The sequence below is a fragment of the Thunnus albacares genome, chromosome 23, assembly GCF_914725855.1.
Source record: "Thunnus albacares chromosome 23, fThuAlb1.1, whole genome shotgun sequence".
NCBI lineage: Eukaryota > Metazoa > Chordata > Actinopteri > Scombriformes > Scombridae > Thunnus > Thunnus albacares.
Genome location: NC_058128.1, coordinates 9,032,684 through 9,051,267, shown reverse-complemented (window position 1 = coordinate 9,051,267; position 18,584 = coordinate 9,032,684). Strand labels below are relative to the sequence as shown.

The 18,584-nt window shown below is 37.7% G+C and overlaps 1 protein-coding gene across 2 annotated transcripts; it reads right to left on the bottom strand.

Annotated features, from left to right (window-relative positions):
• Positions 1-4,482: 4,482 nt before the first annotated feature.
• Positions 4,483-8,287, bottom strand: rad51ap1 (RAD51 associated protein 1). 2 transcript variants are annotated; one of them, XM_044343313.1, is made up of 9 exons: positions 7,921-8,287; positions 7,786-7,832; positions 6,290-6,428; positions 5,999-6,105; positions 5,830-5,919; positions 5,547-5,681; positions 5,265-5,450; positions 5,015-5,191; positions 4,483-4,932 (listed from the first exon to the last, which is right to left on the bottom strand). In XM_044343313.1, exons 1-9 carry the CDS (start codon positions 7,935-7,937, stop codon positions 4,808-4,810), a joined length of 1,023 nt encoding a protein of 340 aa, XP_044199248.1. In that variant the 5' UTR covers positions 7,938-8,287; the 3' UTR covers positions 4,483-4,807. The 2 variants fall into 2 exon arrangements, with proteins under 2 accessions (XP_044199248.1, XP_044199249.1); XM_044343314.1 differs by having other exon boundaries at positions 5,015-5,188.
• Between the last annotated feature and the right edge of the window lie 10,297 nt (positions 8,288-18,584).

The following is an 18,584-nucleotide window of genomic DNA, read 5'->3' as shown; positions in this document are numbered from 1 at the left end:
TCTGGTGGTCCTGTGCATGTCATGCGTTTTGTTTTGACTTAGATGGGAAGAAAAGGAAGGAGAAAGTATACCACTACCTTTTATTTAAGTGCTGTCGTGCTCTCTCCCCTCCTCCTCTGCACACACGCCGACCTGTGCACACAAATACAGTCATGCACAATGAGAGACGCAAAGTGGCTGTGTTATCTGATATGCTGTAAGTTCACATTGAATAAATTAGTGGTGGCTGAAAAGTTTGAAGAGCATGAATGGAGTCGCAAGGTATCCATGAGATTTTCTCAAATAGGAGATTTCATTTTGATTTTCCAAAATATATATCGGCCCACATCCTGTACACTTCACACAGGGGTTAAAGTTCACCATGAGAGATTTCAGGCATAGAGCAGTTTTAAATTGATATAATACTTAATTCAATACATTGTAAATATTTACTCCTGGACAACTTTTCAGGCTCATTAATCTTTTCTTCCTTAAATCCCTCCTCCATATATCAAATGTCACAGAAACACACAATCTTAACAGCACCTACAACAAAACCACAATGGTAATATTTGTATATATTTTCATTTGTCTCTCTTATCTTCCTCTTCTCTCTCTCCTTTTTTTGAAATAATTGTAAAGATTTTATAATCTAATTGGAGCTAGAACACAAATTTCACTGCCTTTAATGTTGTCATCTGCTGTGTTGATGTGCAATAACAGAACTTAAACAAATGCCAAAAAAAAAAAAAAAGCAGACAAGTTCAACCTGTCATGCAGCTTATGTGATGATCATAAGACATAAATGAATATTTTAAAGTCCAATATAACCTTGTTATCCTCAACCATCTGAAATTTAAACATTTGGATCAACATTTTTTAATATTGTTGTCCTTCCTTTCCTCTTAAAGGTTCAGATTGAATATTTGGAAAAAGCTAGAGTAATCAAAAAAGTTTGAAACCATATGAGCAGAATTATGAAAGTACATAAAATCCCAGACCTTAAATTGGTGACCGATGGGAGATTTCCTTTTTGGATAAGACGGAGGAGAATGAATGATAATGTGCTTTGAAACTTTTCTGGCAGCTCATCTTAATACATAGCCATTACTACAGCCGCTTTTTGTTTTTTTCCCCTTTCATTGTGCAACCCATTTCTTTCTCTATGTAACCAGGAAATCCCCTGATATTCCCTAATTATCTCTGCCATCATGTCAACATGAAATACAGCCAGGACCCTGCATCCTTGTACTCTGTGACAAGCTGCCAACCATCTGTCTAGTACATTACATACGTGTGTTGAGAAACATGTCCTATAAATTTTATATCATAATTTCATTGGTATTTCAAAGGTAACGCTCACTACAGGTTACAAAAGCTCCAACACCTTTATTTGCTTTGTGAAACACAAAGAATATTGTGTTTATTCAAGTATGGGACAATGCCTGCAAATGCCTGCCATAATAAGCTCTATTGAGACTTTAGCAAATATGAATTCCTCTTTATATTTAATCAGCCCATTTGTGTTCTTAACTAATTTGGTAAACATTGATTTAGGAAGTGGAGGGGAGGAGTCTTGGTTGTGGAGCTGTAGAGTTTATACCTGCTTTGTGTTTTCAGGCAGTGGTTACATGCAAAATGCTGTATGAGACAGATGCCGAGGCCGTTGAGGATATTATATGTTGTAAAAGTCACAGTCCCTCTGGCTGTGTACTGATATGATACGATGATATAACCTTATCAAACATGAACAATAGAGGATTTAGGCTAATATCTGTAATCTGTGTTAAATCCTTTTTTTTAAATAAAGCTGCAATACTTCAGGACATATTGCAGCTGATATGTGATCATAAATGCGATATGATAACCTCATGTGACGCTGGGAACATTTTACTCATTTTTTAAAATGTTTGCACAGCCAGGGCAGTGCTCCAGGACAAACCAGCTTAATACAACTTTCAGTTGAGTATATTGTGTGAACCTGCATAAACCCAGAATAGGGGAGAACGGGGTAAATTGAGCCAGTGGCACACAAATTAAGCCAGTATAGTTCACATTACTCAATCCATCCTGGACTCAAGCACATGGAGAGAGAGTGGTAAGTAAAACAGAGTAAAAAAAATAATAATTTGAATTCATCATGTTACTAAAGTTATCAGCCTTGTATCTTAATTAAAACAGATAAGTTTGGATATTATTAAATGTTAATTTAAGTCAGTGTAAGCTACAAAACAAGGTCATAAACTTAGCATAATTGTGTAAATGAGCCACTGGGTTAAACAGTTTTGTCAAAATGGAGGGGTAAAACGTGCCAGTGATGTTGGGGCAAGTTGACTCAATGAGTCAATTTACCCCCAAAAGTTTAAATAGGCTTTAATGTACAGAGTAACCTGTGTATTTAAGTATTATTTTCTGATATTCTATATTCTAGAGACTAGAGACACTGTTCAAATTAATGTTACTAGTGTTACAATGTTGATGAATAAATACCTAATTGTTGAGAGACGGGTGACAAATAAAAAAAAAACCCAACATATAGTGTGTTAGTAAGTTGTTGGGCCACCAAAACAGCTTCAATACACCTTGGCATTGATTCTACAAGTCTCTGAACTCTTCTAGAGGGATGAACGCCATTCTTCCAAAAGATATTCCCTCATTTGGTGTTTTGATGATGGTGGTGGTAGAGCGCTGTCTATAACACGTTGGTCCAAAATCTTCAATAGGTGTTCAGTTGGGTTGAGATCTGGTGACTGTGAAGGCCATAGCATATGATTCACATCATTTTCATACTCATCAAACTATTCAGTGACCCCTAATGCCCTATGGATGGGGGCACTGTCACCCAGGAAGAGACCACTCCCATCAGGATGTTTCATCATAGGATAAAGGTGACCCTTCCCTCTGAGGGGACAAGTGGACCCAAACCATGCCAGCAAAATGCCAACAAGCACTCAGGGGTCAAGCATTCAGACCTGGACCAGTTTTCCCTTTAATTTGTCACCTGTCTGTGCACACAGAAGGACATTTACACACACATTCTTTCTGTAGCTAACGCACAATATATAGTAACTATTATTTGAAACAAATACACCTTTTTTTGCGGTAAAATCATCAAACATTAAAAGTGACTCATGTTACCCTGTTCTCCCCTACTGTATTATGACGTACATGTGTAGTTGTTTGCTTTTGTCATAGTCATCAGGTCAGTGGACCCACATCTGTCCTTTTATTGACTGCTTCCCCATTGCATCCTGGTTTATTGATTCCTTTATGATTACTGACACCAGTTTTATCTCTGCCAGTAAGGAAAGATATTACCATGTGCAGCTTTTGAACAAACAATTAACTAATTAAAAAAATTATGGTATCTTTTTAACTTCTTTTTCTGTTTTGTTTCAAATACCATTATAAGTCTTTAGCGCTTACCTTTGTACCATTTAAGGTTATTCACTGGACTTGAACAGCTTAAATTTCAATAAAAACTGGTTAAAAATGTTTTGACCAGTAGTGTAGCTTCAGTACCATGATCTCAGACGACGCTGGAGGAGGAAGACAATACTATTAAGAATTACAGTTGTACACAGTAAACCCGCAGTGAAGTACAGTGTAGCACAAGTCCTCCTGTAAATATTTTAGGATTATTTTGGTACTTAACATAGGAGATAGGAAAAAATATGATTTTTAGAAAATCTGACTATCTATCTTTGGTGCTGCATTAACCAGGATGGTGTCCTGGGTCCCTGCTGAGTTTATCATCATTAAAATTATTTTGATTTCATTACCATTATTCAGTTGGAGACACATGAATCACCAAAACTGATATGATCCTCTGTAAGTTACACATTAAAATATCCAGATTTGGGATATTTAAGGATTTTAACCAAAAATCAAATGAAAGGTCGGATGGCTTAATGCATGTTTTGGAAATCCATGATATTTAGAATTATGGAAGATTTGATGTTAAAATGTAAAAATCCTGAAGGCTTGTTTATTTCTTTGACAGCCACCGTCACAGCAGAGCCGATATCCTGAACTAAAAAACATGTAATATTTAGTCAAACGTTTCAGGATTCACAGAAAGACCTGTTTAAATACTGAAGATACTATTTTAAACTCAAACACAACCTTATACGATGAACTATTCCTGAATGAATCACTCATCAATGAACAAGAAAAAAAAAAGCATGTGAGATAAATCAGAGCTGACTGGGAAGTTACAGTATATAAACATTTTCATATAGCAGCAAACTGCATTTGTTGTTCTTCCTTTATGTCCTTTAATCAGTCTCATCATCATTCGCAGGAGCAAATTTTAACAGAAATAATTCTTCCTGGTTGGGAGACAAATGTCATACAAATTTAAACTTTGTTTTAATTTTATTTTTTATATATATATGTACACAATATACAATGTTTGCACACAAAAGAAAAATGGGTGAAAGTATGTTTTAGGTGGCAATAAAATTATGTAAATAAGACCAAGACTAATAATTAAAAAAAGGGATTATTCACACTTTTCCATGTATCAGACATATCAACAATTAGTTTGCTGGTGACAATGAGACAGTAGTGTTAATCTCGAGTCAACAAAGCACACTTTATGATTATCTGACTTTCCCCCTTTGCAGGGTGAAATAACTGTTAAAGGTGCATATGTGCTCATGAGAAGATCTGACCAACGCTGAGAGCATCAAGTCAAAGATGTATCCTGGGAGTCACGTCATATAGAGATGAATATTTACAAGCAACTTTTTTAAAATAAATGATAAATCAGGACAACAAGAACTGGACTTTACTATCACATACAGAGGCATCCTCAGACAGGTGGTCAGTGAGTAGCGACACTGGGGTGAAGAGGTTTGACTCGAACGAGACGGGACAGTCCCAGTCGTAGACCCTGACCTGGAGACTTCACTGCTGGACTCGTAGAGTTGGGACTTTTACCAATTTGACCTGTGAAGAAAACAGTAATAAAATAGATTCTTAGCTGTCTCTAAAGGTTTATATTTATAACATTGCAGCCCTGCTCTCGTACCTGGTGGGTTCCACTTGGGTACTCTGCCCCCTGCTGGGCTCAAAGAGACTGTCGGTTTAGATGTGGAAACTGGTTTAGATGTGGAAACTGGTTTAGATGTGGAAACTGAGGTGGTCAAGACGGGCCTTTTGGCTGCAATTATGGCTTTTGGTGGACTTCTCACGGGTGTGGAAGCTGCTGAGACAAAGTAGTTCTTATTATAATGTTAGAAATACAATTAAAGCCAAAAACTGAATTTTAAAGAACAAACCTGCTGCCTTTGATTTAGACTTTGACGGCTTTGATGGTTGCTTTTCTTTTCTAGAGGCAGGAGGCTGTTTGGTCTTCTCATGTTTGGTGACTTTCTCTTTCTTCTTTGTTTTGCTGACTTTCTTTACTGTGAATTCTTCATCTTCACTCTCAGCTGGTTCACTAAAATCGTCGTCACTTTCTGAATCTGGGAAAATGTTACTGGTGTTATTACGACGACACAAAAAGGAAGAAAATCTGTAATTAAATAGAGCTATTTATGGATGAATAACAAGGTGACAACCTGGTGTCATTTTGGGCTGATAGTCCTCATCTTCATCCTTCAGGATTTTCCTCTGCTGCTCGGCGGCTTTAGAGGCAGCGTTTCTCTGTCTGGATTGGGCAAGTGGCTCCTTCTCTGATGTGATTTCGTCAAGGCCTGCGGAAAACAAAAAATTGAAACAACCTCAGAAACTTCATACTGTTTCTATCCTTATCTAAAACTGTATTTTATCAAAAAGGACAATCAATTAAATGTGTAATAAAGGAAGGTAGGCCTACAGTAGATAAGAGTAAGACGAAGTTACCCATGAGTGAGATATCCACACTACAGTTGGACAGGTGCCGGAAAGATGGGTCTGTGTTTTCATCTACTGGAAGTTGAACCGTAACCTCTCCTGGAGAAATTTAATCAGAATATGATTCAACGACTCTAAAATATGCAATTAAAAGTACATTTTACAAGCTATAGCGTACCTGTACTGGTGGGAGACTGGTCTTGTATCATATCTGCATTATTGAGCAAGGAGAGAGTAATGGCTGCTTCTAGATCTCTGGCATGCAACTTCTCATCCAATGGTTTTCTGTGAAAAACACACATAGGCCTACTTTATTTACTTGTCACAAATCACAACAGACTGATTGTGTTGTTAATAAATGAATGAGGTTTTGCTCTAAATCTTTTTCTCTCTTTCTTAGCCTTTAACAAATCATCATCATGTTACTGTATTAACATGGCCCACTGTATCACATTCACTAGTGACCCACCTAATCTTCTGGCTCAGTGAGGACTGTGAGTTGGACTCCTGACTTGAGGACTTGCTTGATGATTTCTTGTGCTCCTGTTGTTTCACATCCTCTCTGAGCTTTTTGCTGGGTGGAGCCTTCACACAGGCGAAATCCTCATCTGTCACAATGAGGGAAGAGAACAGAGTTTGTTGGTGGTGAGTAAAAAGTGAGTCTGTTTATGAGTATGTGTGTGTATTCCCGTACAATCTAGAGTCTTGAAACGGAAACTGAGCAACAACAGGCACCATTTGTTTTTTTTAAATACATGTTTAAATATCTCTAAATGTCAATTCTGCCTATGGGACAGCAGCAATTCCATGTGATATTGAGTGACAGAGTCTCTAAACTAAAATATAAATGTTCCGAGAGTAAGAAAGAACATTTATATTTTAGTTCAGTTTACAAGACATTAAACTGCCCTCAAGTTAACATAGAAAAATCCATATGAAAAAGAAAATATTCAAAAATGTTAACAATTTGTCATAAAAAATATTTATTTTATAAACTCCAACCTTTCCATTAGCTGAAAAGGAAACACTGATGTATGCTAAACTAGTCAAGTAGAGCTGTAACCAGAGTTACATGTTAATTTGGTTAAGTGGTCTCAGTTTTTCTATTGTTACACCAACTTTGCAGATGTTTCCTTGTTACAAAAGGCATGTGTAAACTCTTCAATGGTCCGAACAGAATATTAGGGAGATCCTTTTAAAATGCGCTTTCGATGTAAGTGATAGAGGCCAAAATCCACAATGTGTCCACACAGTCATTTTGCGCAAAAATACATTTAAAAGTTTATCTGAAGCTTATATGAGGCTTCAGCAGAGTTAGAAATATCAAGTGGATATCTGCCACATTTACAGTCTTTTTAGCATCAAATTCTCTCTTTCTGTGTCCCTGTTGAGCTGCAGTGGAAGTATAGTGACAAAAGAGCGACTCTGGCAGTAAAAAGACTGTAATGTTGAAAGATATCTAGTTGATTTGACTCATTTGGATGGCTGAAGATTCATATAAACTTTTAAATACATTTTTTGCACAGAGGGAGGCTTGTTTTTGGTTCCCATCACTTACATTGTGCACATAAGTGCATTATGAAAGGATCTTCTAATGGCCAGTATGAACAGGAGGAATGATTACAGCAAGAAAACCCCATTTCAATATTCATTGGGCTCCTGACTGTTGTTTTAAGACAGACTTGAAACATTGTGAACTGATCCTTTAGCTGCAGTGGCAATTGTCAGCATGCTTGTGATGTGTTACCAAATATTCCTGCCAACCAGTTTTGAAGTCTGTCTTGCAACATACGCCCATTTAACACAGAAATACAGATGTATAGGCAGCGTTAACAGCTAAAAAACTGTTATAAATGATCTCACCATCAGTTTTGAAGTCTGTCTTGCAACATACGCCCATTTAACACAGAAATACAGATGTATAGGCAGCGTTAACAGCTAAAAAACTGTTATAAATGATCTCACCATCATCAAAGTCCTTGGCTTCACAGTAATTCACAACCTTTGTCTTCCTGTAAATAACAAATAACGTGTTAGCTTCAACAACGATATCAGACAGACTTGCACCATGAATTGAGGTCGAAAAAACGGTTTACAAACCTCGGTGGTCGGTCCATAGCTTGTAAAATGTAAGAGTTGTAGCTTTAAGAGTTGATAGTTTTTATTCAGCTAAAATGAACCACGTTAACGTCCAGTTAGCGGGATTTTACACACTGCCTGTAAAAGACAAAAGCTAATGTTTGCTAGCCGGAGAAGCTAACCTAGCTAGATACTTTCCAATCATTCATCGAGTGAAATGTGTCTAGAGCTAACTAACTAACCAACACCATAAACTGTCTGATAAAAGCTACTTATGTTATACAAAACCAGTCAGTTTTAGCACTTTACTGCTGCTGTTCAACCAGCCCGCCTGAACGGACAGGAAGTGACGTTTTGTTGACTAATCTGACGAATGCAGACGCCCGATTCGCGTCTTATGTAACGTTATTATCCTGTATCATCTCCGTGGTTCTTGATGAATAAAATAATTGATAAAGGAATAAGATTCAATAGGTTAGATGTTATATAGCAGAGCCAAATATGTCAATTAATCAAGGAGTATTCATTTTATTTTAATTTTAATAAAATGTCGAATCTGCTTCTGTTAAATAGCTTAGCTTAGAGTTGCTAGCTTGTAACATTGAGATTTTGGAGAGTAGATACTTTTTGAAGGAAATATATGCATATGTTGGTATATAAAATGATAAAAGTTATTATGTTAATAATGTTATCAGGATTGTTGTTATGCTGTGACTAGTGGTGCAAAGTAACTAAGTACATCTATTGTGTATCAGAACTTTGTTTTTTCTTCTTTCCTCTCCCATTAATCATCCCAGGACCCCTCAGATTTATCTGGTGACCCTTTGGAGGAGCCCGACCCCTAGGTTGGAAACCATCGGACTAAGCTAACTGTATATAAAGTAGTTCAAACTAGCTTCACCTCCCAACATCATTTTACTCACCTGGGAAGCCAGGTGATGTATAAATAATAATAATAAGAAATGTCAATAGTTACCCATACAGATAACAGGGCATATATATAGTATAGAGTATCTGACATTGCATAAACCAAACAACTATTTGATTAATCGAGAAAATAATCAACAGATTAATCGGTAATAAAAAAAATTGTTAGTTGCAGCAGTAATACTAGCTTTTGGAATTGTTGTGTACTTAAATAATATAATAAATAAAAATAAACCGGCAACTATTTTGATAATTGATTCATTGTTTCAGTTGTTAAAACAAAAGCCAAATATTTGATGGCACCAGCTTCTCAAAAGTGAAGATTTGCTGTTTTTTTCTTTTCATATATGACAATTAATTGAATATCTCTACATTTTAGTCTGTGAGTAAGACACAATATGCAATCTGAAGACATCATCATGACCTCTAAGAAATTGTGAATGCCATTTTTTTCAGTTTTGTAACATTTCATAGTCTAAACGATTAATTGACTATTGAGAAAATAATCAGTTAATTGCAGACCTATAGCAAACCACTTTAAAAAGCAACAACAACTCCAACTTTTTTGTCAGCCTCCAGTGGCTTTAGTTCTCAGTTTATTGAAGTGATGTGAAGGTGTACTCCAGGTCTTTGTCAGTACACTGTCACATCACTGTTGGGTGTTACAGTCCCCCAAAAACTGTTTTCAAGGTTTTAAAATGAACTTTACAATACAGTAACATTACAACCACTACAGTGCAAGCTACACCACAACTACAAATTAAAATCATTTAAAGGAATAATTCAACATTTTGAGAAAAACACTCATCCACTTTCTTGCCAAGAGTTGAATGAGACAGTTGATACCACTCATGTGTCTGTCTACTAAATGTGTAGCTTCAGCCAGCAGACAGTTAGCTTAGCTTAGCTTAGTGTAAAGACTGGAAACAACAAGCAAGGCTAAGTCAAAATGTAACAAAATACACCTAAACAGGCTGCGAACTACAGGGGATCCAGGGGAAATTGGCTCCTTGACATGGACTTCCTGAAAACATGATTTGTGAAATTTTGGGGGTTTCCAAAATATTGACAATATGCTATTTTTGCCACGCATTTCTGTTTTTCTGTATCTTCATCATGGATCATGCATAAAATTGGGCTATTATTGATGTATGATTCATGCTTGATGATTCCAGCATTCATGCTACTCTTGCCATCACCATTGCAGGGTGGCAGCGCTATACCATAAACTTAACTCACTTTGGCTCAAATATCAGAAAAAAACAAACTTTCTTAGTCTCACTCAGTCTGCGCATCACTCTGCATTTTTCCCCCGAATCACCATTACTCATTTTTTTGTTGATTAGTCAGCAAACAGATGCAAAAAGAAACAAAGAAGCTTACTTGCAAATTTACCCCAAACTTACACCCCAATTAAGAAAAACTGAGCTCCCCTGAAAAACACGGCATAGTTCGCACACTGCATCTAAAGCACGCTAATCAACATGTTATACTGAGTGTAATTTGTTTAATCTATGCAAAAACTGAAGTGTGAAAATGGCACACTGTCTTTGTGTTTGAGATCATTTCAGTTTTCAACTGTTCAACTGTGAAATGTCCTGCTCAATACATATCTGGGTTACAATTTTGTTAACAAAATTTAGGGATCCTCATCAAAAATGTTTTTTTTATGTCATGCATTTATGTTTGTAAAAAAAACAAAAAACATATATATATATATATATATATATATATATATATATATATATATATATGTATATTAATTACAAATCCATCAGCATCAGGCTCTACTTTGTATACATGATAAGCTTTTATTACATGTAACAAGCTCGGTTTACACTTTGAGGCTACAGTATTTATTTCTGTAAATACTCATGTTGAGGTCAACATATGCCACCTGCCACCTGAACACTCTTTGGGATAAATATTTTCTCTTACCATTAAAAAACATAACATTTTGAGACACTTCATGCCAATGTGAGTCTAAAGAAGTTATTCATCCCACACTTACTACTACTGCCAAACCTAAGTTTTTGCAAGTGAACATGTAGGTGTGTGGGGGCCCACACACTGAAAAAATAAACATCACTTAGTTTATTTAAAAATATGTTTGGAAACCTTTTTAAAAAAGTAAAAATACATGTTCATCATTCAAACTATCAAAGTACATTGATGGAAATCTTGCACGTTTTTGAAATGAAAATAAAATGTAGTTGCAATTGGCTCTATGTAGATTTGATCACATTTAGATTGCATATCACAGTTCTATCATCTTATAGTGAATAGTGTAAATAGACAAACATAATAATAATGGCAGCTCAGAATAAAAAATATCATTAAATTGTGGATTTTGTGAAGAGCTTTTCTGTCTCTTTTTTGCAGGCTGTGTCATGGTGTCAGTGGGTGATCTCAGCCGGGCAGCCAGCAGTCCAGCAGATGGCAGCAGGATCCTGAAGCTTCAGGGTTTCAGATGACAGAGGTACAGCCTCCGACCTGCTGATTGACATGAACCTGACATGTCCTCAGCCGCCCAGTCGCCCACACTCAGGGCGGAAGCAATCACAGCTCCTTCTGAAGTGCAGTAAAAGGGAAATCGCTCCATTTTTACAGCACTTCCATGGGAGCAGCAGCCATACCAAGGGTTGTCATTTTCCAGTTTGTGAGTGGGTGGTTGTTGGCTGCGGTTTGTCACACAGTGGACCTGGAGGAGACGTTCAGGGATGTGATGGTCCGTGTCTTCGGACCCAGACAAGGGAGGAAGACCGTGGGGCCAAAGAGCTCTGTGGTCACACATTCCTAAACTCCTCCAGCGCTGCCTACAGCCATGACCAAAATATCAGAACCAGTCATGCAAACACTGCGGTCACAACGTCACGCTTCCATTCGCACATATAGATGTTTATATTGTATTTGGGACGATGTCACAACAGCTGTGATTACAATAAGTGACTTTTTAACCACCTGAGAAATCATAAAGCAACCTTTACTACACTCAAGGAGGTGATAATCTCATCTATCTGGCACTCCGTATATACATCTCTTTTTAACTTTAAGCACAGGAAATGATTTAGATTTATGTTGCTGGAGTGAAAATTGCACCGCCTCCACTCCTGTGCTATATGTTCCCAAACAAAGTCACGTGACCACTGTAGGAGTGCACAAAGTAGTACACAAATACTTAGCTAAAAGTAGAAAAACCCTCATAGATTATGACTCCAGTAAAAGTTAAGTACTGAAAATTGTCCTGAGTTAAAAATGTTTAGGTATGTGATGTTAAATGCTCCTAAATGTCTGACTAAAAGTGCATATTGTGCACTTGTGCTTAGTGGTATAGAATCCATAATCCTAGAGTAATGTTTGTCTACAGACGTCTCACAAAAATGTAACATGTTAGCAAAATATATTGCATTATATAGTCTGGATCCCTAAAAGTGACCATAGTAATAAAAACATCATGGAGAGAGCTTAGTCTAATTTTACTTGATTCATCTCTTTATTTCTTTTCTTTTTTTATTCTCAGTATATCTCTAGAATCAAGTTTATCTGTTTATTCTGATCCAGTTAGTTAGTTAGTTATATTATTTATTCATGTCATGCACATACAAAAAGTATGAAAGAAGTGTAAAGAAGTGAAGAAGAAGTATTCAAAAGTGAAGATGGTCATCTGCAGTCATCTCGTCGAACTCTTCGTTGAGTTTGAACTTGATCACTGCGGTCTTGAAAGTACTCTGAGACTTCATTGAAATGAAGCCTGCATCATCCACATTGATCACCAGGTTAGGCTTCACCATGTTGCCCATTTGCTGGGTAGCAAAGCCCACAGCAATTGGTTCTCGTTGGCAGCCAGCTTCCAGTTTCCAACAAACTGCTCAACCATGACGGTGAAGAGTTAGTTTATTTAGTATGAAAGAAGTGTAAAGAAGCGGTGAAACATCAAACAAGAAGAGAACTTCTTACATAACATGACATTGCAAAGATAAAACGTCATCTTTATCTTCTCTTCCAAGCTCCACAAATAAAACCTGCCTCAAAAAAGTTTCCCTTCATGAACACAACTCAAGTTTTCATCCAACCTTATTAGAAAAGAAGGACATTTTAATCAAAGGTGTAAATCATCATATAATGAGAAACAACAATAAACAAAGATTTTTCCTCTTTTTCTATAACTAATGTAAATGCACCTGAACTTATCTGTGCACATAGAGATCTTTGACTTTTGGTTTAATTCTGCTTCACATTAGCAGTTAATACACTGTTAATTAAAACCTCCAATTAATGTATTTTGTTAATTTAAAGTTCCCAATTTGATTCCTTTTTATATTTGATGTTATAAGTTGCTGCCTTGTGTGAAGCACTTTGTTGTTGGGTTTTATATGTTATTATTGTTAATATTCTGCATTTTTCAGGTATCACACACAACTGAAACCATAAAAAAGGCAATGTTGTTTGCTTGTACACACATATCCAGCAGACAATTTCAAGCAAATGTTAAGGTGACTGTTGGTGAAAAGTATAGTTACTTATGAATTATAAATACACAGTTTCTATCATCAACTACATATATAAAATATAGAGTTGTTACTAATTGCACGAGTAGATAAAGTCATGCAAGCTATTGCTTCTATAACTGGCTTGCTACATATTTAATTAGCTGTGTTTGAGCAAATGATTAAATGATATACACCTGCTGTATTCCCGGATATTTAAGCCATTATTATGAGCTCCATGCGTAGCACCGACAGGCAGCATTACCAGACTATTTTGGAATTGGACATCCAGCTCCATTTACTAGCCTAGTTGGCAGTCCTGAGGTCATCAGTGGTCTTAATTTGAGCTTGTTAGTTGGAAGTGGTCAGGAGCCAGTTTCCCCCTCAACCACTGATGTGAATACCATCATTATGTACTGCATGGCATCTGAGAGTGGTAGTTTGTGTGGGGCGCTCTCGGTCCAGCGCCGTTGTCCTTGTATGGTTGTTCCGCAGGCGGAGACTGCAATGTTGTTATTTACATTCCACGTAGGGCAAAGAATAAATAGATTGCTTCTTTACTATGGAGGTATTTTAGCTGAGATGCAAATGATTGCCGTGTTTTGCATGAAAAGCACATTTGTCCACTCATAAACTGTGTGTTATTATGCTGCAAGTTGGAAATATTTATAGCCCCTCATGAAGACAAAATGCTCTGTCATTGAGAAAATTCATTGGTGTTCTGTAGGGGGCACCGGTTATTTACAAGCCCCAGACTAAATATGGCCTGATGAATTCCTAAGTGTTTCGGATATCCGGCGTTGCAGTTGTGTCAGTGTGGTGTTGTTATTGTAACCTAGAAATGGCCTTGCGTCTGTTGTCTTTAGGCATGGACCAGTGGCAACCACAGCACAGCCACAGCAGCCACGGCTTTAGCCAGGCTACCAGAGTGGGCAGACAGATCTGTCAGTCAGTGGCTTCCGGAGTTTGTTTTCTAAGACCTCGTCTTCTTAAGTGCATGCTTTCGCGGACATGTGGTATTTTCTTTTTTTTTTAGAGTACACACGCGGCAGCCACAAAGCTAATTGCTAGGGTGATGAGAGCCCGGAGGCAAAAATCGCAAAGAGATTTTAGGAAGTGTGGGCTTGTGACTGCAAAAACTTAAGTGCTATCATGGAGGACACAACATAACCAACAGTAATCTGATTTAAGTGATGAATCTGACTTTTGCACAGTTAACTGGGATTGTTTAAGGCCTTGCAGGTGACTGACGGTCATTAATGTCGGTCTATCATATTTAAAGGTATTAAGAGTAGGTTTGAGGAGCGGTTCTCAAACGTTTTGGCTTGTGACCCCTTTAAATGGAGCAAGGTCTACTTGCGCCCCCTCACCACAGGTTGTGGCCTTTGTGTGGTCATGAGTTTTCATCTTGAATGTGAACTTGGTTTCAGTTTCACTTGGTTTGAAGTAGGGTAAGTAATACTGTTACCTTTTTTTTTTTTTTTTAAATCACTTTAATCATCTGGTGACCCTTCAGATTTATATATATATTTAGTTTTCTTAAGAGCAAACAGAGCCATATGAATAAAACCACCAGCAGTTTACAGATTCCTTTGTGCTGAATCATCATGACGAGATGTTCTGTTTTTGGGCTGCGTTATTGGCAATATCAGGCCGTGGATCAGGAATCTGCAGTATGATTATATGTGTTGACAAGACAGCAGGGATATAAACAGCATCAAAGGGCTGGCAATAATTCAACCCTGCCACTTTTACACCGTGACACCATTCAAAATAGCATTTGTAACGCAGCATTGTTTCCTGCACTACAGCGTGGCACTTGAAGGGCACTCAGGGAGCAGTCTCATTAGGGTGGCCTTTTAACAGGGAGGTCACAGGCAAAAGGACACACAAGCACATGAGATCTCAGTGACTTATGTCTCGTCGTGCCTTGGATGCACTGCACACGCTGCTGTCTCATTTGTTGATAGACTATAGTATCGGATTCTCTGTTGTGCATTTTCCACAAAGTACACTGCTCCCCTGTGCCACACAAAACACGAGGCCATCTTTAATAACTAATAAGCGTCCACATACCTCTGACAGCACCAGGCTCTCAGTGCACTCAGCAATGTCTAGTTTCCCCTGCTCAAAAACTGCTTAATGAACATATCGTTTTTGTCAGTTAGATATGAATACTAGCAGAAAGTCAGTTTTTCATCTGCTTCCTTAAGGGAAGATGTCAGAGAGCCAGAAAATAATTTAAGAAACTCACTGTAATCTAAACCTACAGCTCTGTGGTCCATTAGTTATCAAATGGTGCCTGAAGGTTCCTCTATTTTATCTAGATTTTCCACTGAGACACTACCTGCAATGCAGGGGCTGACACCATTTTCTTTACTATGTTTAGCTGAGCACCTGGACAGCACATGATGCATTTGGCAAAGCTAATGTGCTTCTGTAATCACTCATAGAGTAAAGCTTTTTTGCTTACATGTTACGCAGAGAATTCTTCTCATCCTAAAAATACACTTCTCTCAAGTTTTCTTTTAATTCAAAGTAAAGTCATATTAATCACCATCAAACCAGATGCCAGAGTCCCAATGCTGCAATGCAGTGAGTTATCATCCCTATTATCATCAGACAGGTGCTGGATGTCTTAACATTGGCTTGACAGCAGAGGGCGATATCCACATGTGAGAGCCAGATGGACGGAAACTCAGCTGAGGTTGAGCTGGAGCATTTTTTTACATTTACTTTTTTTTCTCTCTCTGTCTCTTTTTTTGACTTAGGTTAATAATTGTCCTCTTTTTTGTCAGTGCTGCTCTACAGTATTATTATTGCATGTTACCTGTGCCGTAAGATGTAAATACAGTGATAACTGAAAGATAGTAATGGTATTGATTTGAGGGGTAGGTTGGGCTTTTTTGTAAATTGGTTTGGGAGGGTTAGAGATGGTAGGACTCACTTGTTTGTTAATTAATTGTCAGAATTTTGTATTTTGTGTTTGTATTTTTTGTGAGTAAAGAATAAAAGAATAAAAGAAAAAAAAACATTTACAAACAAAATTCACAGCTCTGTTAAAACTATCCATCATCTAATGTTACAGAAACATTTCTGAGATGAATCCCCAGATGACAACACTGCTATTTTGCTGCTAGACACAGCTTTACATTCATTAGAGAGAAAAGCATGAGTGGACTCATAATCAGACAGGCTTTAAACTCATTCAGTTTAATCCACTTATCTAATCTAGGAATTTGGAAATATGTGACAAATGCGATGGACGATGGGATCAATCATTTCCCTGTTGTGTGAGGGAAATCTTGAGAGAGGATTTTATGTACTGTACAGAGCGACAATACATCATGTGTGATAAAAGCAGAGACTTTGTATTGACATTAGACAAACTGATTAGTTTTTAACAGTTTTGTCTTTTGTAGATTATTGTTTACCAAACATTTTGAAACCACAGTCATGTTCAGCAATAGTTTTAAGGTGCAGTGTGCAGGATTTAGTGGCATCTAGTGGTGAGGTTGCACATTGCAACCAACTGAATACCCCTACCCACCCCACGCCCTCCCCTCAAGCATGTAGGAGAACCTACGGTGGCCACAAAACTTGCAAAAAAAGGTGAAAGGCCCTCTCTAGAGCCAGTGTTTGGTTTGTCCATTCTGGGCTTCTGTAGAAACATGCCGGTGCAACATGGCAGGCTCCGTGGAAGAGGACACGCTCCCAAGCCCCCAGGAACAGCGCCAGGCTGTGAAGTCAATTTGACATTGCGGCTAAACTGTGTAATTAGACAATTGTGAAAGAATTGTCTGTAATTCAGCGGATACATTTTTTTGAGCATCACCCCTGTGAAATGACTCATCTCACTGTCAGAATTTGATCTGTTTTGTCCATATCACATTTCGACAGTCAAGGACAGCCGCATCGTTGAATTGTTTTATCTCCATTCAAGTTAGCCAGAGGGCCAAAACAGAAGTGGCCGGCTCAGCCAGCGAAAGTCGCTAGTGCGCTTGCTCCATGGGCCCCAATGATCCTGGAAGATCCAGGTAATTTTATACCCAGAAGTCGAACTTTTATGGCTTCATGCGCCACTGAGCTCATAGGTATGAATGGGGCCACGCCTCTGACACTGTATCCAGTTCTCTTTATACATCCATGCCCGCTCCCTATGTAGATATAAAGGTAAGGCAACATAACTATTCTTATTTTCACGTGATTTTAAACTAATTAAAACATACCTATGAAGATTATATTGCATTTCTGCCAAGTCTGTTCCGCTAGATGCCACTAAATTTTACATACTGCACCTTTTAAAATGAAAGTTATTGGGAAGCATAAAGTAATAAATGAAATGGCCACATACAATGTGAAATTGAAAGTCATTCTGATGTCAAGATAGAGAAATAAATTAATGACCAATCAGATGCAGTACATGTTGGTGCCTCTTGCCCCAAATCTTAGAATTAAGTTGCTGAAAATGAACTGAATTTTCTGATGTATCACAATGTGCTTTCATGAGAAAACGTGTTATTGTGGCAACAACTGCTTCTGGTTCATCCCCTTCATCTTTGCATATACAAACCTGCTGTCATTCCACACCTGCCCACCAGACGTCACTATTGAGTTTCCTGTGTCACGTCATCACCTGACTCATTCATCTTCTCACACAGCTGCTCCTCATTCTCAAACAGCTATCGTTCACTTTCTGCTGGGTCATCTTTGGTTCCCCTGATGCCTCAGACTTTTACTCTCTTCTTGGAGTGTGTACGTGTCTTGATGACACAGCAGACTTTTTCACTAAAATATTAATGACAGCTCAGTTGTAGTAAAGTGTCCCAGTGACTCATGAAAGTGTGACAGTGAGCCAGCAAGCACGATACAAAAACCCTAAAACTGGAGCAGCTGAAGGGAATTCAGCCATAATTGATTTTAATATTTTACACCTGTGCTTTTCCTACTGTGACATGTCAAAACATTAAATGTCCATTTTTTCGACTGCTATGTCCTTGCTGCTTTTGAAATAGTGAAGAGACTTTTTACCACATCTGTTTTGCCTCCGGTGACCTTTTGTGTGCCAGACCTGTGAGTGTTACAGAGGTAAAAAAAATGATGTTGTTTGATATGTTGTGCAACTATAAAAATTGTATTCAATAGGACAAAATTTAAAAAACAGACAAAATGTTGGACCATTGGTAAGACTAAACTAGCATTTTTACGACCCTTTGGGCTCTGGGAAACTGTGATTTTTCACTGTATCTGACATTTTATTGAGTAAATCGT

Coding starts and splice junctions, on each gene's coding strand:
- rad51ap1 (XM_044343313.1), bottom strand. Junction 6,106..6,289: donor TCACTGAGCCAGAAGATTAG/GTGGGTCACTAG, acceptor TGTTTTTCACAG/AAAACCATTGGATGAGAAGT. Junction 5,920..5,998: donor CCAGTCTCCCACCAGTACAG/GTACGCTATAGC, acceptor AAATTTCTCCAG/GAGAGGTTACGGTTCAACTT.